Genomic DNA, 27,886 nt, shown 5'->3' with positions numbered 1-27,886 from the left:
GAAGTTTGCAGTTGGCTTTAGCTGAGAAGAGGTGGTCAAACATTTCTGGTCAAAAAAAACAAACAAGATAAGTTGCAAGCATGTCTTTTATTGAGTCTGTAAATTTCACTCTCCCCTATGAAAGACAGGATAATAATGTCAGACATAATTGGATCAAGGCATACATTGAAACCCAAACTGAATAGAACAGGAGAATGTTATTTTCAGCCCCTAGCGGTGAGGGTGTCCGTAAGCTTCTTATCATACTGGTTGGCAAGCAGATTGATGTTCACTCTGCAGCACATTATACTGTGATAGTGACCAGTGTGAAGTGTGGTTCTGACATGCGCTTTGGAAAAGCAGACATGCATCTCTGTGATGATATTAGGACTGGCACGTTCTCTTCGCAATTTCCTTTGTGAGATTAGCTCTTGCGACATTAATCTGTAAGAGGTAACAGGGACAAACAAAGTCATACGGGGGCTAAAACTTGAAATAGATATTATAGAATATTTAACATATAGTCCTGAAACAGGTGCTTTTGCCAAAGTTCCCCACGCCGACCACCAGTCCCACATTTGGCCCATATCCCTCTAAACCTTTCCTATCCAAGTAGCCTGTCCAAATGTATTTAAAATATTGTTTTAGTATCTACTTCAGCTATCTCCTAGAAACATAGAATAATAGGTGCAGGAGTAGGCCATTTGGCTCTTCGAGCCAGCACCGCCATTCAATATGATTATATCTGATCTAAAATCAGTACCCCGTTCCTGCTTTCTCCCCCGATACCCCTTGATTCCTTTAGCCCCAAGAGATAAATCTAACTCTCTCTTGAAAACATCCCATGAATTGGCCTCCATTGCCTTCTGTGGCAGAGAATTCCAGATTCACAACTCTTGGGGTGAAGAAGATTTTCCTCATCTCAGTCCTAAATGGCCTACCCATTATTCTTAAACTATGACCCTGCTTCGGAATATTTTTCCTGCATCTAGCCTATCCATTCCTTTAAGAATTGTATATGTTTCTATAAGATCCACTCTCATCCTTCTAAATTCTAGTGAATACAAGCCTAGTCGACCCATTCCTTCATCATTTGTCAGTCCCGCCATCCCGGTAATAAACCTGGTGAACCTACTTGGTGTCTGATGTCTAAGGACACCCAGATCTCATTGCACCTCCCCTTTTCCTGATCTGACACCATTCAGATAATGATCTGCCTTCCTATTCTTGCCACCAAAGTGGATAATCTCATATTTATCCACATAATACTGCCATGCATCTGCCCACTCACGAAACCCAAGTCACCCTGCAGCCTCATAGCATCCTCCTTGCAGCTCACACTGCCACCCAGCTTTGTGTTATCCGCAAACTACGAGATGTCACATTTAATTCCTTCATCTAAATCGCTAATATATATTGTAAATAAGTGGGGTCCCAGCACCGAGCCTTGTGGCACCCGACTAGTCACAGCCTGCCATTCTGAAAAGGACACGTTAAATTCTTTGCTTCCTGTCTGCCAACCAGTTCTCTATCCATGACAATACCCTATCCCCAAAAAGACATGTGCTCTAATTTTGCACACTAATCTCTTGTGTGGGACCTTGTCAAAGACTTTTTGAAAGTCCAGATACACCACATCCACTGGCTCTCCCTTATCCATTCTGCTTGTTATGGCTCTCCCTTATCCATCCTCTGACAACTCGTTCCATATACCTGCCACCCTGTGTGTCAAAAGGTTGCCCCTCAGGTTCATATTAAATCTTTCCCCTCTCACCTTAAACTCATTTCCTCTGGTTCTTGATTCCCCTCCTCTGGATAAATGTCTGTGTATTTACCCGATCTACCCAATTACCCCTCGTGATCTCATGCACCTCCATAAGATCACCCCCCATTCTCCTGTAATCCAAATAAAGTCTGAGCCTGCTCAATTTCTCCCGATAGCTCAGGCCCTCGGCAACAATCTTGTAAATCTTCTCTGCACTCTTCCCAGCTTAAGGACATTCTTCCTATTGCAGGGAGACTGAAACTGAACACAGTACCCCAAAGGCGGTCTCACCAATGTCTTGTCCAACCGTAACATAACTTCCCTATTTCTATTCTCAATATGCTGTAAGCCAATGTACCAAAAGCCTTCTTGACCACCCCATTTACCTCCAAAGGTACTTTCAAGGAACTATGTACCTGCACTTCTCGATCACTCTGCTCTACAACATACCCCAGGGCCCTGCCATTCACTGTGAAGGTCCTGCCCTCCTTTGACATCCCTCTGAACCCCATTCTCCTGACTTCTCCCTGTAACCTCAATAACCTAGCAAAAACCTCTGCATTGAAAATACCTAATGACTTGCTCTCCACTGCCACCTGTGGCAAAGAATTCCTCACATTCACCAGGACTCTGACTAAAGAAATTCCTCATCATCTTCATTCTAAAGGAAAGTATTTTTATTGGGAGGCTGTGCCCTCTGGTCCTAGATTCTCCACATCCACACTATCCAGGCATTTCACTATTCAATAAGATTCTCCCCACTCCAGAACGTGAATATAGAGATACAGCGTGGAAATGGGCTCTTCATGCACCCCCCCCTCCCGCCCGTACACTTGGGATGATAACTATTTACAGGTCATCTAACCTACAAACTTGCACATCTTTGGAGTGTGGGAGGAAGCCAAAGCACCTGAAGAAAACCCACGTGGTCACACAAAGAACATACAACTCCATACAGACAGCACGCGTAATCAGGATCGAACCCAGGTCTCTGGAACTCAAGAGGCAGCAACTATACTGCTGCGCCACTGTGCCGCCCCTCACTTGGTTGGCATGGACAGGGTGGGCTGTAGGGCCTGTTTCCATGCAGTAGAGCTCCATGTCTATTAGAAAAATAAATTACCTCTTCTCTTGTGGAGACAACTCGAAGTTTGACAACTCCATCCTTGAGTTCCTGTTCGCCAATTATAGCGACCAAGGGAATTCCAGTTTCCTCACAGTACTGGAGCTGGTTCAGAAGCTTGGGGTTCTTTTTGTACATGATTTCAGCCTGCAAAGAAACACAAAAATACGACGCTTTACATTCCACGGAAAGACAACACCTCTACAACAAAGCACACAGAGTAATGAATCACGAGTGAGATTTTTATTTTAGCAGTGATTCTAACGGAATAATTAAACCCCAATCTTCAATTGAAGGTGATTTTATGGTTTTAGAAGTTGTTAAAGCAATTGAAGATTTATTTATTTATTGCCACGTACTGAGGTACAGTGATAAGCTTTTTTGTTGCTTGCTATCTGGTCAGCGGAAAGACTACACATGATCACAATCAAGCCATCCAGTGTACTGATACAGGATAATGGGCAAAACGTTCAGTGCAAGATAAAGTCTTGTAAAGACTGATAAAATATAGTCCAAGGGTCTTCAATGAGGTAGATGGTAGGTCAGGGCTGATCTCTAGTTGGCAATAGGATAGTTCATTAGCCCGATAACAGCTGGGAAGAAATTGTCCCTAAATCCGGAGGTATGCATGTTCAAACTTCGGTATCTCTTGTCTGATTGGAGAGTGGAGAAGAGGAAGTGACCGGGGTGAGACTGGTCCATGATTATGCTGGTGGCCTTGCAAAGGCACCGTGAAGTGTAGATGGAGTCAATGGAAGGGAGGTTGGTTTGCGTGATGGTTTGGGCTGCGTCCACAAATCTGTGTCATACTCAGTAGTGTTCACACAAATCTTTAAACAAAACAGCTTTGCCGCTCGTGTGACCCATTGGGGTGATATCCTTCCCTTGTCCGAGGGGTGTCCCTACTGACTCTGCCCTTGTATATAATAGAGCAGCACACACAGACCTTGATCCCAGACTGCCAAAGCTCTGCCAACAACTTCATCCTTTCTTCCAGAAGATGCTTCTGGGCTGTCGCAACAAAAACCTGAGTCTCTGTCGTACGAACTTTCTGATCGGAGGCCTGCAGAAACAAATGGCGTGGTCATTAGTGAATCACAGAGGCCATGGAATGTAGTTAGTTTAGTTTCGAGATACAGCGTGGAAACAGGCTCTTCGGCTCACCGTGTCGACCAACAATTTCCCCGTACACTGGTTCTTTCCTACACACTAGGGAACAATTTACAGAGTCCAATTAACCTACAAACATGCACATTTTTGGAACATGGGAGGAAACCAGAGCACCTGAAGAAAACCCACGTGAACAGAGAGAACATACAAACTCCATACAGACAACACCCGTAGTTAGTATCGAACCCGGGACACTGGTGCTGTAAGGCAGCAGCTCTACCGCAGTGCCACTCTGCCACTCATAACGGAGTGAGTCTCCAAATCTTGCATGCAAAATTATAACTCACTGTTGAGAAGTATGAAAATCTGAACCACCCCAAAAGCAGTTTACATCAATCTTACTTCACTTTGATATTTAAACTGTAGTGCATCAGTTCCAGAGACAAAGTCCAATGGGGTAGATGTGAATTGGACAGCACCCAGGCTTATGGAAGGACCACTCATAGAAGACCTTATAACAGAGGGGAAAATGTTCCTTAGTGGGCCGAATGGCCTAATTCTGTACCTATGTCTTACGAGCATGTAAAAGACATTTGGATAGGTGCTTGGATAGGAAAGGTTGAGGGATATGGGGCAAGCACGGGCAGGTGGTGTAGATGGGCCATCTTGGACTATATGGAGGAACAAATAGCAATCGTAAAAATAACAAAGTAAAATGAAGTCAAAGCGTAACAGAACATTTGTTTAGTTGTCATGGGGGTTGGTTGAAGACCCAATCATGGGGATGTGTTTCTCGAGGTGCATGATCTACAGCTGTTGTCGAATTATCGAGTGATCGAATTAAGGAATACTGAAGTGTCTTTGTGAAATCTGTTACGGATTCTGTATAAGATTCGCATGAATGTTTGTTTGGGGAACAATCTATCTATCTTACGTTGGATTAAAAGTAATGAATCAGCAGTGATACCTCCACTATTTGCTCCATTATGGAGAAAATTCTTTCGATCCCAACGCTGAACCCGACACAAGGGACTTTCCGACCCTTGGGATCAAACATTCCTACAAGGCCATCGTAACGGCCTCCACCGGCGACACTTCCAACACCCAGTGACTCAATGGAGTCAATCTGTGGTATCTCCCTATCAGCCTGCGCCTGTACCAGCACCGCCTCATAGATGACTCCGGTATAGTAGTCCAACCCACGAGCCAAACTCAGATCAAAGACAATCTGCAAAAGACAAAGGGCAGCATAAAATAAGATGCATCAACATTTATTTAGTTTAATCTCAGTTTAGTTTCGTTTAGAGATACAGCGTGGAAACAGACCCTTCAGCTCACCGAATCCACACCGACCAGCGATCCCTGCACACTAACACTATCCTACACACTCTGAGGACAATTTACTGAAGCCAATTAACCCACAAACCTTTGGAGTGTGGGAGGAAACTGGAGCTCCTGGAGAAAACCCACGTGGTCACAGGGAGAACGTACACACTCTTTGCAGACATCACCCGTAGTCAGGATCAAACCAGGTCTCCGGCGCTGCAAATCCACTACTGCGCCACCTTAATTTGTTCTTTTTATATATACCGAGCCTTTTCTGTTTATCAGGGGTTTATACAAAGTTTAGACATTAATCTTCCACTAAAAGGATACCTTTTACCCTGTATTTGTACACGGTGGACGGCTCAATTGTAATCATATCTTGCCTTTCCACTGCCTGATTAGCACACAAAAGCTTTTCACTGTACCTGTGTACACGACAATAAACTAAACTTCACTCATCTGTCGTGCTGCTGCAAATAAGAATTGTTCAGTTTGAGATGTGGGGTAGCACAATTGCTACCTTGCAGTGCCAGAAACCCGGGTTCAATCCTGACTACGGGTGCTGTCTGTACGGAGTTTGTGCGTTCTCCCTGTGACTGCATGGGTTTCCTCTGGGTGCTCCTGTTTCCTCCCACACTCCAAAGACACGCAGGTTTATGAGTTATTTAGCTTTGGTATCCCTGGTGTGTGGGGTAGTGTTAAGTGTACAGGGTGATTGCTGGATGGCACGGACTTGGCGGGCCAAAGGACACGTTTCCGCGCTGTATCTCTAAAGTCTAAAGTTTTGGGACAGATGACAATAAAACACTCTTGACCGGCTGACTCTTGAACTCTTTGGTTAGGCCGCATTTGGAGCACTGCATGCAGGTGCGATCGTCTCATTATAGGAAGGATGTGGAGGCTTTGGAAAGGGTGCAGAGGTTTACCAGAATTCTGCCTGGATTAGGGGGTATTAGCTACAGGGAGAGGTTGGACAGACTTGGAATGTTTTCTCAGGAATATCGGAGGTTGATGGGAGACTTGATAGAAGTATATAAATTTACGAGAGGCGTAGATAGGGTAGACAGTCAGAACCTTTTTGACCCAGGATGGTAATGTGCAACATTAACACTAAAGGGCATAGCTATAAGGTGAGAGGGGGAAAGTTTAATGGAGATGTGAAGGGCAAATTATTTTTTACTACACAGAAGGTACACAGGGTTCTGGAACATGTTTAAGAGGCTTTTAGATAGAGATCAGTTCACCTAGGCATCATGTTCAGCACAAACATTGTCGGTCGAACGGCCTGTTCCTGTGCTGTGCTGATCTATGTAAATTCTCACTTATATTTACGAGCAAAGGTTTAAACAAAATATTAAGTTAAGAATGTGTGGATTTAATACATCAAATAGCAGATTACCTGAAGCACGTGACAATGGAAACAGATTTAGAATTTAGTTTAGATATAAAGCATGGAAATAGGCCCTTCGGCCCACGGAGTCTACATCAATCACCCGTTCACCCTAGATCAATATTATCCCACTTTCTCATCCTCTCCTTGCACATCAGGGGCAATTTATAGAGGGCCCACCTACAAATCCTCACAGGCCTGATTACGATGGAAAGTGCTGGAGTAACTCAGCAGGTCAGGATGCTGCCTGATCTGCTGCATTACTCCACAACTTTGTGTGCTTGCAAGACTCCAGTATCTGCAATCCCTTAAGGCCATACGGATTGATTAGGGATAGAATGCATGGTTTTGCACGCGTGAAATCAAGTTTCATAAATTTGATGTTTTTAAAGTGGTTAACAAACAAGGTTGACAAGGGCAGGTTGGTGGTCGTTATCCGCAAGGACTTCAGCAAGGCCTTCACGAGGAAGATTTTTGTTTAGCCAGTGGGTGGTCAATCTGTGGAATTCATTGCCAGACAGCAGTGAGGGCCAAGTCAATCCATGTACCAATCCAAGTATCTTTTAAATGCTGTTGTTGTACCTGCTTCCACAACCTCCCATGGCAGCTCATTCCATACAATCACCACCCTCTGCGTGAAAACATTTCCCTTCAGGTTCTTATCCCCCCCTCTCACAGTAGTAGAATTGCTGCCTATGTGTGTCAGAGACCCGGGTTCAATCCTGACCACGGGTGCTATCTATATAGTTTGAATGTGCTCTCGTGACCGCGTGGGTTTCTCCGGATGCTCAGGTTTTATCCCACACCCCAAAGACGAGCCGGTTTGAAGGTTTATTGGTTTCTGTAAATTGGCCCCAGTGAGTAAGATAGTGCTAGTGTACGTGTTGATCGCTAATCATTGTGGGTGAAAGGGTCTGTTTTCACGCTGTATTTCTAAAGTCTCACCTTCAATCTATGCCCTCGTTTTTTTTAATTCCCTTACTCTGGGTAAAAGACTCTGCGCATCTACCCTACCTATGTTTGTTAAGATTTTAAACATCTCCAGAAGAACGTCCCTCAGTCTCTTACACTCCAAGGAATAAAGTTATAGCCTGCCCAACATTTCTCAATAGTTCAGTGCCAGAGTTGACAGTCATACTTTGAATCATACAGTTGGCCCTTTGCCCCAACTCATCCTTGGTGACTGAATGCCCCATCTACTCTAGCCCCATTTGTGTGAGTTTCAACTAAATCCCACTAAACCATTCCCAATCAGGTACCAGTCAAAATGCATTTTAAATGTTCTTGTATCTGCCTCAACCCATTCCTCAGGCAGCTGGTTCTGGAAAACATTTCTCCTCAGGCTTCTATTAATTTTTTCTCCTTTCACCTTACACAAAACAATTGACAGTCTTTTCATTACCGCAAGGACTGTAATCAGAACTGTTGCCGTAACAACACATTAGATAAAATGCCGCAGTTCTTGTGCGATCCACCTACATTTTCTTCAACACCAAAAAGTTTCAAGTAGACAAAAAGCTGCTTCATGTCCTTCAGACCTTCCAAAGCCACCTTGTTCGCTGACAGCTTGTCATCCTCCAGCAGTCTGTCAATTAATTCAGAGTTGCCTGCAAAAGACATTGGATTATTCCCTTATGGTGCTATGAAAGAGTAATAAACAATGATGGATTTAAAAACTTGCTGAAACTCAGAAAATAACATTAAACTAGACTGATATACAGTCTGAAGAAGGGTCCTAATCCGAAACATCCGATGCTGCCTAACCTGCTAAGTTATTCCAGGAGTCAAGCAGCTTCTGTGGAGAGAATGGACAGGCAATGTTTTTGGCTGTGACCCTTCTTCACACCGGCCTGTGGTTTACACACCCACCATTGCACTTAAGAATCAGAGGACATAGGTTTATGGGGGAAAAACATTAACAGGAATCCGAGGGACAACTTTTTTAATTTAGGTTGATAGATATTTGGAACAAACTGCCTAAGGAGGTAGTTGAGGCAGGTGCTATCACAATGTTTAAGAAATATTTAGACAGGTACATGGATAGGACAGGTATAGAGGGATATGGGCCAAACGCAGGCATGGGCAAGTTGGGTATCTCCACAATGGAGCAAATGTCAGCGTGTAGTGCAGCGGATAAAGCTGTCTCACAGCGCCAGAAACCCAACTTTGTTCCTGACCTCCCGAGTGTTAACGCCTCCCTTCTTCTTTACACACAGCAGTTTTGCCGCTCATGTGACCCCCAGGGGTGATATCCCTTCCCTTGTTTGAGGGACGTCCCCACCGGACTCTGCCCCTCAATGCCCAGCAGCGGAATGCCCAGGACCCTAGACTGTGGTCCTCCCTACAGAGCCTTAGCATTGGCTGCACCGAGCTTTGATATGTCTCTCAGCACGTACTCCTGCAGTCTGGAATGGGCCAGTCGGTGACATTCCCTGACAGTCATCTCACTGTATCGGGAGGCCATGAGACGATGGAGCAGAATTAGGTAAGTCGGCCCATCGAGTTTGCTCCACCATTCGATCATGGCTTATCTATCTCTCCCTCTCAACCCCATTCACCTGCCTTCTTCCCGTAAACTCTGACACCCTTAATAATCAAGAACCTATCAATCTCCGCTTTAAAAATAATCAATGCCACATTTAGTCAAGTCAAGTCAAGTTTATTTGTCACATACACATACGAGATGTGCAGTGAAATGAAAGTGGCAATGCTCGCGGACTTTTGTGCAAAAGACAAACAACCAAACAAACTATAAACACAATCATAACACACATATTCTTTTACATATTCATTGATTTCAGCTCAGCCTTTAACACTGTCATCCCCGCCAGCTTGATCACCAAACTCAGCGGACTTGGCATCTCCACCTCCCTCTGCAACTGGACACTGGATTTCCTCACCAACAGACCAGTCTGTTAGGGTCAACAACCTCACCTCCTCCACTATAACACTGAACCACAGTGTGCTCAGCCCTCTCCTCTACTCCCTCTTCACCCACGACTGCATCCCTAAGTACGGATCCAACGCCATCATTAAGTTTGCTGACGACACCACGGTGGTAGGACTGATCAGTGACAACGATGAGTCAGCCTACCGAGAGGAGGTCCAGCACCTGACAACCTGGTGTGCCAATAATAACCTTGTCCTCAACTCCAAGAAGACGAAGGAAATTATTGTCGACTTCAGGAAGGTCAGAGGAGGCAGTCATACCCCAATCCATATAAACGGGACTGAGGTGGAGCGCGTCTCCAGCTACAAATTCCTCGGGGTACATATCTCGGAGGATTTGTCCTGGTCCCTCAACACCTCCAAGCTGATCAAAAAGGCACAGCAGCGCCTTTACTTCCTGAGGAGGCTCAAGAAAGCCCACCTGTCCCCCCAGATACTGACCAACTTCTACCGCTGTACCATCGAGAGCATCCTGACCACCTGCTTCACGGTATGGTACAGCAGCTGCACTGTTGCGGACAGGAAGGCACTACAACGGGTGGTGAAAACCGCGCAGCACATCATCGGTGCCCCGCTCCCTGCCATGGATGCCCTCCACCGAAAACGGTGTCTGAGACGGGCTGGGAAGATCATTAAAGACCCCTCCCACCCCAACCATGGACTGTTTGCCCTCCTCCCATCAGGGAGACGGTACAGGAGCCTCAGGTCTCGTACCAGCAGGATGAGGAACAGCTTCTACAATTATACCATCACATTGCTGAACTCGGAGTCCCGCCGATAGATTTCTCCGGTCCCTCCGTCCCCATTGTTTAATTATTCTGTATTTTTGATTATTCTGTATCTTCTTTTTTTTTAAATTTCTATATGCACTACTACTACGGACAGACGCAAAACTGCATTTCGTTGTATCCATACTCAGTATTTGTGCAAGAACTTTAAAGTTGAATTGAATTGAATTGAATAATAAATAATGGAAGGAAAAACGTTCAGTAGAGTTAGTCCCTGGTGAGATAGGCGTTTACAGTCCGAATGGCCTCTGGGAAGAAACTCCTTCTCAACCTCAGAAATAGAAATATTGTGTTCAGTTTTGGTCACTTTGTTATAGGAAAGATGGAAATGGAACAGAGAAAATTTACGAGGATGTTACTAGGACTCGAGGGCCTGAGCTATAGGAGGAGGTTGAAAGGGTTAGAACTTTATTCCTTGGAGAGCAGGAGGATGAGGGGGTGAAGATCAGGAGGAATAAATAATAAGATCTTAAGATAGGAGCAGAATTCGGCCATTTAGCTCATCATCTACTCCGCAGTTCAATCATGGCTGATCTATTTCTCCTTCCTTACCCCATTCTCCTGCTTTGTCCCCATAACCTTTGACACCCATAGGGTAAATGTTTACTAACACCATGTTTAAAAAAACATTAGGACAGGTACATGAAACCAATAGGTTGAGAAGGATATGTGATAAATATAGGCAGGTTGGACCAGTGTAGATGGGACATATTGGTCAGCGTGGACAAGTTGGGTCGTGGGGCCTGTTTCCATGCTGTGTGATTCTATGACGGCGTCCACTGTCGTCTGTGGCAATGAATTCCACGGGTTCGCACTCTCTGGCTAAAGAAATTCCTCATCTTCTTTCTAAAGGTTCGTCCTTTATTCCGAGGCTGTGGCCTCTGGTCCTAGACTCTCCCACTAGTGGAAACCTCCCCTCCACATCCACCCTATCCAGGCCATTCATTATACGGTAAGTTTCAATGAGGTCCCCTCTCATCTTTGTAAACTCCAGCGAGAGCAGTGAAGTTTTGGGCAGATGATTGTTTCACAAGCCAGTTTAGTGACAGGACCCCCGTTGCTGAGCTCAGACCTAATGGAGGTTGACTATTTCCTGAATGTGATGGACTGCTCCCAGTATTCTGGTCAACCAATTATCCTCAACGGCACCAGAAAACCCAGGGTGCTGATTTATTTACTGTAGTGTGTGATACCCTTGCAGTTTGCAAACTGGCCGCCACGTTTGTCTAAACAATCCATTGGCGTGAAGTACACTAGAATAGCAAGAACATGAACCATTATGTGCTCTGTGTATGGAAAACATAGCAACAAGTGAGTGACAGCACCTCGTGAGGACATTCCCTGCATGAAGATAATGAAGAAGGGTCCCAACCTGAAACATCACCAATCCATGTTCTCGAGAGATGCTGCCTGACCCGCTGAGTTTAGTCCAGAACTCAACCCGGCGGCACAGAGGAATATCGGCAGAGTGGCTGCCTCAAAGTGCCAGAGATCCGGGTTTGGTCCTCGCTACTGGTGCCATATGTACGGAGTTTGTAAGTTTTCCCTGTGACTGCGTGGGTTTTTTCCTCCCACACTCCAAAGACGTACAGGTTTGTATGATAATTGGTCAGTAAAATTGAAAATTGTCCCTAGTGTGCTAGTGTATGGGGTGATCGCTGGTCGGTGAGGATTCGTTGGGCCACAGGGCCTGTTTCCGTGTTGTATCTCCAAGGTCTAAACTTTGTATCATTTCAGTTTGGATGAAAAGTTGATGCTTTGGTAAAAGATGGAAATGCCATTTTAATTTTTGAAAAATGCAAAAAAGCCTACCGTAGAGCTGAACATATTCACCAATCTTGTCAGCGGTCTCTGGAGCCAGTCCCTTTTCTGCCACCATCTCATTCTTGACGTCCACCCAAGCCATCTACAGGAAAGTTACAAGATGCAGGCACATGAGCGAGTGCACATAAAAATGATCAAAAGTATATCAGGAATATTAAAGAAGTGGATGCACATGGACATGGTTACATACATTAAAAAGTAGAAAAGCAGTGTATGGATATAGCATTAAACCTGTGGACCATGCTATTGACTACCAGCTAATAAAACGTTCATAGACATACAGGTATGTAGGTTAATTGGCTTGGTAAAGGTTAAAAATTGTCCCTAGTGTGTGAAGGATAGTGTTAAGTTGTGGGGGTCTTGGTCAGCGCGGACACGGTGGGCCTGTTTACTCGCTGTATCCTGAAACTAAACTAAAAGTGCTGGAGGAACTCGGTGGGTCAGGCACCCTACTCCTTTCCCCTTCTCCGAACACACATTCCCATCCACAGTCCCTCATACAATACAATACAATTCAATTTATTGTCATTTGGACCCCTTGAGGTCCAAACGAAATGCCGTTTCTGCAGCCATACATTACAAACAAATAGACCCAAGACACAACATAATTTACATAAACATCCATCACATTGCTGTGATGGAAGGCCAAAAAAACTTCTCTCTCCACGGCACTCTCCCCCCCGATGTCAGAGTCAAAGTCAAAGCCCCCGGCGGGCGATGGAGATTGTCCCGTGGCCATTAAAGCCACGCCGGGTGATGCAAGGTCGCACACCGGGTCTTGGTGTTAGAGCCCCCGGCGTGCGCTCGCAGCCCGCAGCCATTCAAAGCCGCGCGGGGCGGTGCTGTAAGGCCCCGCTCCAGGTGCTCTTCAACCCCGCAACTCGGGCGGGAGAAGTCGCCGCTGCGGAAGCCCCGAAAAGCGGTCTCCCTCCAGGGACCCGCGGGCTCCCGGTGTTACCGTCCGCCAAACCCGCAGTTGCAGCCACCGAATCTCCGGGGGTCGGGTCGCAGCAGCGTCCACCACAGCTCCACCCGCTCTGGACTCGGCCAGCTCCGCGACGGTGAGGTGAGTAGTCGGCACCACAGCCCCCGGTCTACCTGTTGGAGGCCGCTCCTCGTTGCAGCCCCAACGACAACGGAGACCCGACAAAGAAAAGGTCGGGTCTCCCGTGCAGGGAGAGATTTAAAAGTTACCCCCAACCCCCCCCCACACATACCCCAACAAAAATAACAAAAACTACATAAAAACATAGACATAAAATAATAAAAACGCAGACGGACTGCAGAGGCCGCAGCTGACGAGAGTCGCGCCGCCTACTATCATTTCCCTTTAATACCACTCTTTTCCTCTCCCTCCTGTCCCCTTCTACTTATATGCTTCCCTGTTTTTATATTTCAGTTCTCCTCCGACACACTTTTGCCTTACTTTATCACTTACTCCAATCATCTGCCTATCAAACCCTCCACACCTAGGCAGAAAGCAATTGCAGATGCTGGTTTACACTGAATAGCATGAACAGAAAGACAACTGAATAGGAAAGTAGAATCGCAATGTCTTTTTCTCTTTGTTTAATTACCACTACACAAAGGATGGTGGGTGCTTAGAACAAGCCGCCAAGGGTGGAGGCAGATACGATAGGGACATTTAAGAGGATTTTAGATAGCCACGGATATACATGGAATGGAGGATATCAGAGCTGCCAAGTTTTGTCAGAGCATTTCAGTATTCTAGTACATGAAAATCAGTATTTTGCTGAGGATATCAGTATTTTTACACGGTACCATTTTGCTGAAGAAAAATTGTGTTTTTTATGTGCGGTCATACCCATGTAAGAGTACAAGAATGCATAACTTTGCTACCAATTGACATGTCTTCTACGCACCTTACTTGACAGCGTATTCATTGCCATCTCTTTGTATACTGCTGTTTGAACAGTTGCTTCCTGCTTTTAGCACCAGATGATGATGATGTAGAAGCCATTTTGGAAGCCTCCCTCTCCCCCTCCCGTTTTTTCTCCCTCTCCCTTCCCTCCCTCCTTCTCCCTCTCTCCCTCCCCACCCCTCCCCCTTGAGCCCACCCACCGTTCTGTAAAATCCCAATGTAACTGCAATCCCACTGGTAACCTTTCACCACTAGGCTTATCCAGAATTCTACCACTGCCTGAAAAATAATCAAAGGCTCAACTTCCACTGAGAAAGAGAATTCCCAAGAATCATTGAATTTTCCCGAACAGTCTGTGATCGATAGCGCTGTGTCTGCTTTAAATCCATATTAATTTAGTAGGAAGAAACCCTTCCAAACAGAAACTTTATTTTAGGCAAGGGAATGGCAGCAGCAAATCCGACCCCGAGAGGTCATTACCTTGTCCATTTTATCCACAGTGGAGCAGATTGTCCGAAATTTATCAGCTGGAACTCCGCACACTTCAAACATACCATCCAGGATTCGCCTGTCATTAACCTGAATACAGTTAAATACAATCAATTCCAAATTCTCCACGGCATAAACGTAGCCACAGCATTGAACTTTAGGGCAGCACGGTAGCGCAGCGGTAGAACTACTGCTATGCAGCGCCAGAGACCCAGATTCCATCCTGGCTACTGGTGCTGTCTGTATGGCGTTTACACACTTTGTGACCGCGCGGTTATTTTTTTGGGTGCTCGGGTTTCCTCCCACCCTCCAAAGACGTACACGTATGTAGGTTAATTGGCTACGGCAAGTTGCAAAATTGTCCCTGATGCATAGGGCAGTGTTAGCGTGCAGGGTGATCGCTGGTCAGCCTGGACTCAATGGATTGAAGGGCCTGATTTCCACGCTGTATCTCAAAACTAATATCTAAACTAAACAATCACTTCTCAAAATATTTCCATGGAATTCTTAAGTCTCCCCAAACTCTCTAAAATCTAAACAACTAATGTGACAGATGATGGAGGGTCGGCATGGAGTCAGTGGGATGAAAGACACATTTCTGTGATGTAGCTTTCAATCAATCAATCCGCCTTTAATACCTTAATTAGAAACTCTCCTAACTGCAGTTCACTCAAGATCTCATGGATTATTTTCAGGCATTCAGCATCAGGAATCATTGCATCGTATTGCCCAGCAACATCGAAATCCTGAGGTAAAATACAATTTGAAATTAATTAGATTAAGATACAATTTTAAAATCAGACGTGAACACACTTTGCACAAAGAGTACAGGCTGCAGTGAAAATGAGTAGACAAGCTTACTAGTTTTATTGTATTTCTTAAGTCAGTGACTTCTTTGCTGCTATCAACAGTTTTCCTTTAGGTGATTACTTTTGACTTTTGGAATTTAAGTTGGGGCAGAGCTCATCTGATTGAGAGGGAAAATTCAGAAATATTTAATTATTAAAGGATTTAATCGAGCAATTTTTTTTTTTTTTTTTTTTTAAATATTTTATTTTATTAGAAGTACAATCATATGGCACCAAAGTGCCTAATAAATATTTTTATAATACAGTATCGATATAATATAATATCGAACAATTTAATATTTTATAATTTTATGTACAGCTTCTTATTTTTTTGTTATAATAAAGATGAGAATAAGAAAAAGAAATTAGATAGTAAAGGATAGAAAGACGTGAGATATAGTGTGTGAAGAAAAAGAAAAAAGACGAATGAGTGAAGAAAGGTGAGGAAAAGAAAATAGAAAAAAGAGAATAAGACATAAAGAGAAAAAAGAAGGAGATCATTGTTTATAATCTTGACCATCCCTCTTGTCCAGTCCTGAAACAGTTAGCTTTTACAATTGTGTTGCACCATATGATTCCAAAAAGACGACAAATGGAGACCAACTCGTTATGAATTGGTCTGATTTATCCATTAGGAGGAATCGTATTTCCTCAAGATGTGCGGTGTCCAACATGCTTGCAATCCACATTTAAAGCGTTGGTATTGATGTATTTTTCCAAAATTTAAGTATTATTTTTTTTGCTATTATTAAACCATAATTTAAAAATAAATTTTGAGATGTGTTCAATTTATTCCCATCTTCCATTACTCCAAATATAATCATTTCAGTATTAGGTTCCATTCTTATCTTGAATAATTTTGTAAATATTTCAAAAATATCACTCCAAAATCTATAAAGTTTTATGCAGGAAACAAAGGAGTGTGTTATAGTTGCGTTTTGGGATAAACATTTATCACAAATGGGGGATATATTTGGATAACATTTGTTCAATCTTGTTTTTGAATAATATAATCTATGTAAAATTTTAAATTGAATTAGATTATGTCTTACATTAATCGAACATTTGTGAATATATATCAAGTACTTTTCCCATGTAACCTTCGGAATTTTTATCATTAGTTCCCGTTCCCACTCTTCTCTAAGTACCTCTGTCGATGGTAGGTCTATATTTAAAATACTATTATATAAATATGATATTAATTTTTGTGAGTCAGCTTTAATATCGAGCAATTTAGAAGCAAATTTTACTTTCATCTGTAAATATGATACTGATGAATTTACGAGGAGGATAGAGTGAATGCAGTCTTTTACCCACAGGAGGGGAATCATGAACCAGAGGACATGGGACTTCATTCCTTGGAGCACAGGAGGCTGAGGGGTGAGTGATCTTATAGAGGTGTACACGTCATGATAGTAATAGGTAGACAAAAGTGCGGGAGAAACTCAGCGGGTGATGCTGCCTCACCCGCTGAGTTTCTTCAGCACTTGTCTACCTTCGATTTTCCAGCATCTGCAGTTCCTTCTTGAACATGATAGTAATAGATCAGGTAAATGCACAGAGGCTTTTGCCCAGAGTAGGGGAATAGAGAACAAGAGGGGATAGGTTTAAGGTGAGAGGGAAAAGATTTAATAGGAACCCAAGGGGCAACTTTTTCCACAGAGGGTGGATGGTATATGGAACGAGCTGCCAGAGGAGGCAGGTACTATAATAACACTTAAAAGATGAGATGGATGGGAAAGGTTTAGAGGGATATGGGCCAACCATGGGCAAGTGGGACGTAATTTCTATTACAAATCTCAAATTGTGGAGTACAGAGGCAAACAAATAAATGATGGATCTTTGTCCCAAACATTATGGAGGGGCACTGTACAAACCACCAATACTCACACACTGACAGAATTCCCTGTAACGTCCTCTGGTCATGGCTGGATTGTCCCTTCGGTATACTTTTGCTATGTGATACCTCTTAATATTGGTAATCTTATTCATAGCTAAATAACGGGCAAAAGGTACCTGGGAAGAAAAGTCAAGGACAAATACCATTGACGACAGGAGAAGGTCCAAAGTCCCAGTTCAAATATTAGATGTTGCTGATGATCTTGAGGCAGGATATTTTAGTAATAAAACAATTGAGAAATATTTTTCTGCAATTCTCCACTTGCGCACATTAGCTACAAATGATAACTGGATCATAATAACAAACGGGAACGCCCATGTTTCTGAGCATCAGTAGTCTGTGAATAAATGTGTTCTACTACTACTACTACTGTCTCCACCAGCTCAGCAACAATTAGATACCAAACCTGCTCGATATGCATTGGATATGCTTGTGCAGCTTACAACCCAGCAGTTGAATATTGATTTCTCTAATTTCAAGTAACCATTGCATTCCCTCCCTCTCCGCCCCTCCCCAGCCTAGTCGCCATGCCTGTTCACAGCCATATATCCCTTCGTTATCAGCTCTTCATTAATGTTTTATTATTATTAATGTGTAGTGTTTTGAGTCATTCGTAACAGTCACTGTATGTCATGTTATTACTTGTGGGCGGAGCACCAAAGCAAATTCCTGGTATGCGAATACTTGGCCAATAAACTTACTTACTTCCACAGCAACAAAGGACCCTTGCGGGCATCACCTTTCCTTTGTCTTCAGTGCCAGTTTTGAATCTTTTCATACCTCTAGTTTCCTCCCCCAACTCTCAGATTGAAGAAACGTCACCTAGAGATGCTGCCTGACCTGCTGACTTCCTCGAGCATTTTGTCTATCTTTGGTATAAAGCAGCATCTGCTGTTCCTTTCTATACATTTGTTTAAGAAAGAACTGCAGATGCTAGAAAAATCAAAGGTAGACAAAAATGCTGGAGAAACTCAGCGGGTGATGCAGCATCTGTGAAGCGAAGGAATAGGAAACGCCACCTATTCCTTCGCTCCAGAGATGCTGCCTCACACGCTGAGTTTCTCCAACATTTGTGTCTACTTTCTATACATTTGTTACTTTGCTTTTCTGTTTTATAGTGCAACTGCACAAACTTGCAACTTTTCACAACAGCGACAGCTTAGTTGCAACAAACTGCCACTGTGCATCATCGAATACTCTCACAACCCAATACATTTGTTTTAGGTTGTTCCATTATACATCTTAAAAACACAATTGAATTATCAATCAAGAGTGTCTAGCCATTTCAGCAAAACCAAGTAACAGTCTTTCCAGCTTCTACATCAGCGACCTCTTAGAAATACTCTTGCTGTGGGGAGGCCGGCAGTCGAAGATCCAAGTCCCTGCCGCGGTCTCTGGTAGGGAAGCACCAATTCGGGACTTACCTTGTCTGCACATCTGGCCGCCCGCAGCGGAGACTGCGGAGGTTTGTGGTCCCGACCACGGGGGAAAATGGAGGAGGACTGACTAAACTTTGTACCTTCCACCACAGTGATGAATGCTGTGGTGGATGTTTGTGTTAAATTTGTATTGTGTATTGTATGTTCTTTTTTATTGTACAGCTGCTGGCAAATTCATTTCACTGCACTTTATTGTGTATGTGATGAATAAATCTGTCTATTGACTATTGAACAGCTCACCACTGCTCTAAATCAATCTAAATCCCAACAGGGATGGCTGTCAAGTACTAAAGGACTGCGCTACCTGACCCGTCTGCATTATCCAGTCACCCTCACTCTAGTTTAAATTTAGCGGGTAGAAGGGGCTGTTTCCATGCTGTATCTCTAGTTTGAGATACAGGCCCTTCTGCCCACCAAGTCCACATCGACCATTGATCACCAGGAAATTAGCTCGATGTTGTCCCACAGCTGTAGATTTGCTGCCATACCGCGCTAGAGACCCGGGTTCAATCCCGACTACGGGTGCTGTCTGTACCGAGTTTGCACGTTCTCTCCGCGACCACATGGGTTTTCCCCAGGTTCCTCTCACATTCCAAGGCGTACAGGTTTGTAGGTTAATTGGCTTCAGTAAACACTCTGTGGGCGGAAGGGCTACATCCTGGTCAGCGCAGACTCTGGGCGGAAGGGCTACATCCTGTGCTACATCCCCAAACTAAACACATATGTTCTTTAATTTACAGCAGCCAACTAACCTATAAACCCGTGCCTTTGGGATGTGGGAGGAAACCGGAGCACCCGGAGAAAACCCACGCAGTCACAGGGAAACTGTGCAAACCCCACACACCGTAGTCAGGATCAACCCGTTATGTGTCTACCATGAAACTGTATTAGCACTGCCTGATTTGACCCAACTTTCATATTTAGTTCACAGATCAAGGATACAGTTAGATCATAACGCAATGACAACAGCTCACCACCCTGGTCCTTCAGATCGTAGATCAGTTTTGAGTCTTCACCATATTTGCCTGTCAGGGTTTCCTAAAGACAACAAATTCAATAATTAGGTAAACTCACCAAATATATTTTCCTTACTAAACTGCAAAGATAAGAAAGAAATAAGAATATCAGTGCAGCACAGTGGCGGACTCCACACCGACCCCTGCGGAACACCATTAGTCACCGGCAGCCAACCAGAGTAAATCATTTTCCCCCCCCACTCTTCGACATTTGTTAGTCAGACATTCTTCTATCCATGCTAGTACCTGCCTCTAATACCGATCTTGTTTGCAGCCTCATGAGCGGCACCTTATCAAATGTCTTCTGAAAATCCAAGTAAACAACATCTGCTGACTCCCCTTTGTCTATCCTATTTATTTCCTGAAAGAATTCCAACAGATTGGTCAGGCAAGTTCTGCCCTAAATAAAGCATGCTGGCTTCGGCCTATTTTATCATGTGCTTTTAAGTATTGGCGAAGGTACACATCTTCCAGTGCTGCATTTGTACCGATGTGGGGATATAGAGCCATCGAGCATGAAACAGGCCCTTCAGCCCAATTTGCCAACGCCGACCAACATGCCTCTTCTACACTTGACCTACCTACCCATGTTTGGCCCATATCCCTCTAAACCTACCTATCCACGTGCCTGTCCAAATACTTCTTAAACATTGTGATAGTACCTTCCACAACTACCTCCTCCTGCAGCTCGTTCCAAACACTACCACTCCTTTGAGTAAAAAAAGTACCCCTTAGGTTCCTATTAAATCTCTCTCCTCCTCCCCAACCCCATAAATTTATGTCCAGTTTCTCGGTCATCTACTATGGGTATCAAATTCTATACTATATCTATTCCTCTCATGATTTTGTACATCTGTATAAGATCACCCCTCATCCTTCTGCGCTCCAAGGAATAGTCCTAGCCTGCTCAACCTCTCCCCATAGCTCAGCCCCTTGAGCCCTGGCAACCCCTCAAATCCAGCCTGTGATTCACAAGTATGATGCTGCAGTTGCATCATACTTGTGAATCACAGGCCGGAAGAGGAAAGATTTTGTCAGCCGTCGCCGAATGCCTTACCTTGAGCTCAAACACCGGTGTGTCAATCGTCTCTGCTCCATGGCGTTTGAATGAGTTAATGATAGTATTGAACACCTTCTCACGGATAGCCATTTGCTTCGGATTATAGTCTCTAGTTCCCTGCAAAATTAAAAGCTTCCTTTAGAAACCAAAATCTAGTATCCTCCTTCAGTAAAACACTGCAATTTAAGAAAAATTACTGATGTTATAACAGGAAACCCTCCGAAATTGGTGTTTCTATGCAGTTATTGAAAAACTGCAGCAGCTACTAATGTTAATTTAGAGGTACAATGTGGAGACAGGCCCTTTGGCACACTGAGTGCCCACCGACCATCGATTATCTGCACAATATTTCCACGCTATCCATCTTTTACACCCGCTCCCTCCACACTAGTTTAGTTTAGAGATAAAGCGCGGAAACAGGCCCTTCGGCCCACCGGGTCTGCACCGACCAGCGATCCCCGCACATTAACGCTGTCCTACACACAACTCGGGGACAATTTACACTTATACCAAGCCAATTAACCTACAAACCTGTACGTCTTTGGAGCGTGGGTGGAAACTGACGATCTCAGAGAGAATCCATGCAAGTCACGGGGAGAATATACAAACTCCGTACAGACAGCACCCATAGTCGAGATCGAACCCGGGTCTCCAGCGTTACAAGGCAGCAACTCTACCTCTGTGCCACCCTGCTGCCCAGGGGACAATTTATAGAGAGCCAATTAACCTACAAACCTGCAGATCTTTGTGATGTGGGAGGAAACTGGAGCACACGATGGAAAACCACGACGTCACAGGGAGAACGTGCAAACTCCGTACAGGCAGCACCTGGAGTCAGGATCGAAGCCAGGTCTCCAGTGCTGTAAGGCAGCAACTCTACCGCTGCGACACTGTGCAGCTGGGTTTCACTAGGGACTTTGTTTTATCTTTGCACTTTTCGTTTTTTTTTTAGAACTGTGTTTGCAATCTGAAAGGACACACAGCGCTGGAGTAACTCAGCATCTCTGGAGAACATGGATAGGTGATGTTTGGGTCAGACTGCTTGTGGTGTAAATTATTCTGAAGATGGTTCCCGAGCTGCAATGTCACCGTTGCATGTACTCCAGAGACGCTGCCTGACCCACTGAGTTACTCTAGCACTTTTGTATCATTTTGTGTAAACCGGCATCTGTAGTTCTTTGATTCTATACGTTTAAAAACCCATTGTGCTGCTGCTACAAGTAAAAATTTAATCCTTCCATTTCGCGACATATGACACGTAAACACTCTTGACCATTAGCTCCCGTGTAAATACCTCAATCATACCTTGGGTGTTTTGAGCACAAACTGTGGCTTCCCTTCATTTGCTCCAAGATGGGTTTTCACATCCAAATTTGCCTTTTCATTTGAAATCTAAACAAATGTAGGAGAGAAACACAAAGTGAAACTGGAATTGATATATTATTCCCACATTTACCAGGATACAATAAAAAGCCTTTGTTTGCCTATACTTTGCTGAATGCCCCACCTATTCCGCAAAACCTTCTTGCAATTGCAGATTAGAAAAAGGGAAGGTGCACCAGGACCTGGGTGTGTTTGTACAGCAGTCACTGAAAGTAAGCACGCAGGTAGAAGAGGCAGTGAAAAAAGCTAATGGCATGTTGGCCTTCATTGCAAGAGGATTTGAGTTTAGGAGCAAGGAAGTCCTAGTGCAATTGTACAGGGCCCTGGTGAGACTGCACGTGGAGTATTATGTGCTATTTTGGTCTCCTAATTTGAGGAAGGACATTATTACTATTAAGGGAGTTAATTCCAAGGATGGGGAGACTGACATATGACAAAAGAATGGGTCGACTGGGCTTGTATTCACTGGAATTTAGAAGGATGAAAGGGAATCTTATAGAAACATATACAATTCTTAAAGGATTGGACAAGCTAGATACAGGAAAAATGTTCCCGATGTTGGGAGAGTCTAGAACCAGAGGTCACAGTTTAAGAATAAGGGGTAGGCCTATTTTGAATGGCAGTGCTGGGTCGAAGGACCGAATGGCCTAGTCTTGCACCTATTTTTTATGATTCAGTGGGGCCCGTTTCCATGGTGTACCACTAAACTACACCACAGCATGGAAACAGGGCCTTCAGCTCACACAGCCCATGCCGACCATTGATCACCCGTTCACTAGTTCTGTGGCCCGACTTTCACACTTTCCCTATGGATTCCAGCGATCTATATGGAATTTCCTCATTCCCTCCGTTCCCAAGCTTTTCTTCTTCTTGCGTATGACATGCACAGCCTAAAGTTGTAGGACAACTTGTTCTACTTGATTGTGCACGGCGGGTTGATTGCATTTGTTGAAACAGGGCAGACCACGTGAAGGTTGCAATCTTTCACCCCTCCCAAGATTTATTTTCACTTTCACTTTTAATAGTTCCCCTCGCCATAAAGACATTTTCAGACCACACGATATACTCATAAAAATCCAATACTCTTTGTCCTGCATGAACCACGCTGACTGTTCCTAATTAGTCCATTCTCTTCCAAAGGGGAGTTAGTGCTATCCTGCAGAAACTTCTCAAAGTGAACAAGGAAAGTTGATGTATAAAGGATGTACAATGCACAGTAGAAAAGTAATATGCAAGCAGGGGTTTATGTGCTGGTTATGTTACTAAAAAGCAGTGGGCAATTCAAAAACATGCTAGATCAACATATAGGTTTAAACAGGCTTAAATTTGAGCGCATTTCAAATGTTTTCCAAAAATGTATAAATCAAGTTTGCGTAAAACGTAGGGTGCCTGTACAGTATTTCTCTACGGAGAGAAGTGTTTTGTTTTGCAGATTTGTAAATATTAAAAATCTCCCAGGTTCAATCCTGAACATCTCATTCATTACATTTTCAGATTTAATAGTTCCGCTCATCATAAACACCTTTTCAGACCACAAAACATGGACATAATTTTTATTTTTTGCTCTGTAAAGAAAACTTTATTTTTGCAGGAAAAATCTTCACCTTGTTAGAGTTACGCACCTGTTCATAAGGTAGAGAGCAGATCACCCGTGCAGCCATGTTACAATTTTCAAACGAGGAACAGACAAACCCAGACGAAAATTTAACAGCAAAAGTTCCAAATTTGTACATTTTGGTTTGAAGTTCAGTGAAGCAGAATGCAGGTCACTCCACGGGTTTAATACGATTTCAATAATGGCAGCAATCCCATTAAAGTCAACATTCCGGTCCCGTTTAAATGCACCCGAGGGTTTCCGTCGAGCGTCCAGATTTCGCCAAGACCAAATGGGACATGCCACAAGGAGAATGAGTTTCCAGGTGCATGGTGCATGGAGGAATAGGAGAAAACTGGTCAGCAACTACCACTAACCCAGTGGTACAGTGAGGCAGCAGTACATGGTGGAGAGGAGTAACAACAACAATTAACTAAACCAAACAGCAAATTTCAAACCACACAGACCTGCAATAAACCAATTGCTTGCCTGTGTAACATATTCACAGATATTGTTAAGCACACACTTTATAGCTACTAAAGCCAAAAAACATTTCATATTTAATAATTTCTCAAAGCAACAACAAAGTTTGACATCAGGCATAGCCTTGATGGACTGAATGGCCTCCATTGATATAGTTAGAAAAAGATATGACAGGTCAGTCAATTCTTGTCTATAACTGTAGTGGATCTTAAAATTAACTGCTGACAATTTTTGCCCCAAATCATAGTTACATCCCTCCCACATGGAGTTTCATTGAACTGTTTCATTTAGAGACACAGCATGGTGGAAACAAGCCCGTCGTCCCACTGAGTCCACGTTGACCATTTACCACCTTTCAATGTTAGTTCAATGTTATCCCACTTTCTCATCCACTTCCTACACACTAGGAAACAATTTACAGAAGCCCGACAAACCGGCACATCATTCAGATGTGGGAGGATACCAAAGCTCCAAGGAACAAAGTCATCCTTCTCAACCTCTCCCTATAACTCAGGCCCTCCAGTCACATATTCTAGTAAATCTTCTCCGCACCCTTTCTGGCAAAGCAAAATGAAATGTAAATATGTTAATTTCCAAATACTGTATCTCGACAGCAGTTGTAAAAGCACGATTGAAGTGGTAATGTGAGGCAATTTCAGCCAGTATTACATCATCCAGATAAGATTCCCCACTGACTCAGAATGCTTCAGTGATAAAGGCATGGTTTCCTTTCTTTGGGATGGAGGGGGCAGAATTGGCCTGATCAAAGAATGCAAAACGTGGACGGCATTGGGAGGAGTGAGAAACGGTATCCCCATGGCCGATGTATAATAAGAGGGCTTCAGTGGTAATTGATAGAACACACAAGGGAGATATTGAAGAATTATGACAGTGCATGTGGGCTGAAGGCTAGGAAATGGGATCAGCATAGACAGTGACACAAGGAACTGCAGATGCTGAACTCTTTAGTATAACAAACCACTGGTATAACAGATCAGGCAGCATCTGTGGAGGGAATAGACAAATGGCACTTTGAGTCAGAACCCTACATCAGCCCCAAAACGTCTTAAGAAGGATTCCGACCCGAGATGTCACATCCATTCTCTCGACAGATGTTGCCTGTCTAACTGAGTTAGTCCAGCACTTTGAATTTTATCTACTATAGACAGTACTAGGTCTACCTGCCAAAGCAGCTTTTAAATGTTATTAAAGTACCCGAGTCAACTACCTCCTCTGGCAGCTCATGCCATACACCCACCACCCTGTGTGTAGAAAAAGTTGCCCCTCTGGTTTCTGTTAAATCTTTCCCCTCTCACCTTAAACCCATGTCCTCTGGCTCTTGATTTCCCCTACTCTGGGTTAAAGACTCTGTGAATTCACCCATCTCTTCCTTGTCATTTTATACACCTCTATAAGATCATCCCTCGCACTCCTTAACTTTAAAAGGTTAAATAAGAATCAACACGAACAGAAGTATGTTTAAGAGGATACAAATAAGAATTCAGTTTTATGATTGGATGCATAACCAAGAAGCAGCTCAATCAAAAATGATGGTAGAATCTGGCTATATGCTCATTCAGAGGTTGTAAATAATGGAGGTCAGAATGTAGGTGGATGGGAGAGAGACAGTTCTCAATCCAACAGCAATGCCCGGTCGTTTGGATAATAGCTGTACTTCCTGTGAGACAGTGACACAGAGGGGCAGCTGGTAGAGCTGCTGCCACAAAGCGCCAGGGACCCAGGTTCAATCTTGATCCTCGGTGTGATGACTAGTGTGAACAGGTAATTGATGATCAGCATCGATTCAAGATAGACACAAAAATCTGGAGTAACTCAGCGGAACAGGCAGCATCTCTGGAGAGATGGAATGGCTGACGTTTCCGGTCGAGACCCTTCTTCAGAGGTGTTGCCAAAGGGCCTGCTTCTATGCTGCATCTTTAAAGCTAAAAACTAAAATAACTACACAAAACTAAACCCCTTTCCTTTCCGCACCCAACCCCATCCAGCACCCCATACCCCACACACAGCGCCCCATACCTCACACCGCACACACAGCGCCCCATACACAGCTCCCCATACCCCACACACAGCGCCCCATACCCCACACAGCTCCCCATACCCCACACAGCTCCCCATACCCCACACAGCGCCCCATACCCCACACAGCGCCCCATACACCACACAGCGCCCCATACCCCACACACAGCTCCCCATACCCCACAGCTCCCCATACCCCACACAGCGCCCCATACCCCACACACAGCGCCCCATACCCCACACAGCTCCCCATACCCCACACAGCGCCCCATACCTCTAACACAGCTCCCCATACCCCACACAGCTCCCCATACCCCACACAGCTCCCCATACCCCACACAGCTCCCCATACCCCACACAGCTCCCCACAGCTCCCCATACCCCACACAGCTCCCCATACCCCACACAGCTCCCCATACCCCACACAGCGCCCCATACACCCCACACAGCTCCCCATACCCCACACACAGCTCCCCATACCCCACACACAGCACCCCATACCCCACACCCCACACACAGCTCCCCATACCCCACACACAGCTCCCCATACCCCACACCCCACACACAGCTCCCCATACCCCACACACAGCTCCCCATACCCCACACCCCACACACAGCTCCCCATACCCCACACCCCACACACAGCTCCCCATATCCCACACCCCACACACAGCTCCCCATACCCCACACACAGCTCCCCATACCCCACACCCCACACACAGCACCCCATACCCCACACCCCACACACAGCTCCCCATACCCCACACACAGCTCCCCATACCCCACACACAGCACCCCATACCCCACACCCCACACACAGCTCCCCATACCCCACACACAGCTCCCCATACCCCACACCCCACACACAGCTCCCCATACCCCACACAGCGCCCCATACCCCACACACAGCGCCCCATACCCCACACAGCTCCCCATACCCCACACAGCGCCCCATACCTCTAACACAGCTCCCCATACCCCACACAGCTCCCCATACCCCACACAGCTCCCCATACCCCACACAGCTCCCCATACCCCACACAGCTCCCCATACCCCACAGCTCCCCATACCCCACACAGCTCCCCATACCCCACACAGCTCCCCATACCCCACACAGCGCCCCATACACCCCACACAGCTCCCCATACCCCACACACAGCTCCCCATACCCCACACACAGCACCCCATACCCCACACCCCACACACAGCGCCCCATACCCCACACACAGCGCCCCATACACCCCACACAGCTTCCCATACCCCTCACGCCAACACCTCACCCGCCACCACCCCTCACCCCACCAACACCCCTCACACCACCGCACTCCCCACCTCCGCCCCTCACATCACTGACCTGGCTCTGAGAGACATCCTTATCCGCCATGGCGCCGTGTCGGATGGGAATGGGAAGCAAAGATCTTTGATGGGAAGCAGCCGGCGCCAAAGTTCTTGGCCGGCGCAAGGCACACACGCCCAAAGATCTTTGCACACGCCTTAAGA

At 44.9% G+C, this 27,886-nt stretch overlaps 1 protein-coding gene across 2 annotated transcripts; it reads right to left on the bottom strand.

Moving 5' to 3' along the window:
- Positions 1-68: 68 nt before the first annotated feature.
- On the bottom strand, positions 69-27,886 carry hars1 (histidyl-tRNA synthetase 1). Of its 2 annotated transcripts, none has more exons than XM_033029785.1 (13): positions 23,894-24,039; positions 22,194-22,280; positions 20,886-21,005; positions 19,755-19,850; positions 17,364-17,489; positions 15,264-15,371; positions 14,617-14,715; positions 12,243-12,336; positions 8,173-8,300; positions 4,945-5,205; positions 3,814-3,930; positions 2,868-3,014; positions 69-423 (listed from the first exon to the last, which is right to left on the bottom strand). In XM_033029785.1, exons 1-13 carry the CDS (start codon positions 24,002-24,004, stop codon positions 364-366), a joined length of 1,554 nt encoding a protein of 517 aa, XP_032885676.1. In that variant the 5' UTR covers positions 24,005-24,039; the 3' UTR covers positions 69-363. The 2 variants fall into 2 exon arrangements, with proteins under 2 accessions (XP_032885676.1, XP_032885677.1); XM_033029786.1 differs by lacking the exon at positions 23,894-24,039 and adding an exon at positions 27,741-27,886 and having other exon boundaries at positions 76-423.

This window comes from Amblyraja radiata, chromosome 11 (genome assembly GCF_010909765.2).
Source record: "Amblyraja radiata isolate CabotCenter1 chromosome 11, sAmbRad1.1.pri, whole genome shotgun sequence".
NCBI classification, from domain to species: Eukaryota; Metazoa; Chordata; class Chondrichthyes; order Rajiformes; family Rajidae; genus Amblyraja; species Amblyraja radiata.
This window is presented reverse-complemented; position numbering and strand designations above follow the sequence as displayed.

Coding starts and splice junctions, on each gene's coding strand:
- hars1 (XM_033029785.1), bottom strand. CDS start 24,004: ATGTACAAATTTGGAACTTTTGCTGTTAAATTTTCGTCTGGGTTTGTC. Junction 19,851..20,885: donor CACCGGTGTTTGAGCTCAAG/GTAAGGCATTCG, acceptor TGTTGTCTTTAG/GAAACCCTGACAGGCAAATA. Junction 5,206..8,172: donor TTTTTGGTGTTGAAGAAAAT/GTAGGTGGATCG, acceptor TGTCTTTTGCAG/ATTGTCTTTGATCTGAGTTT.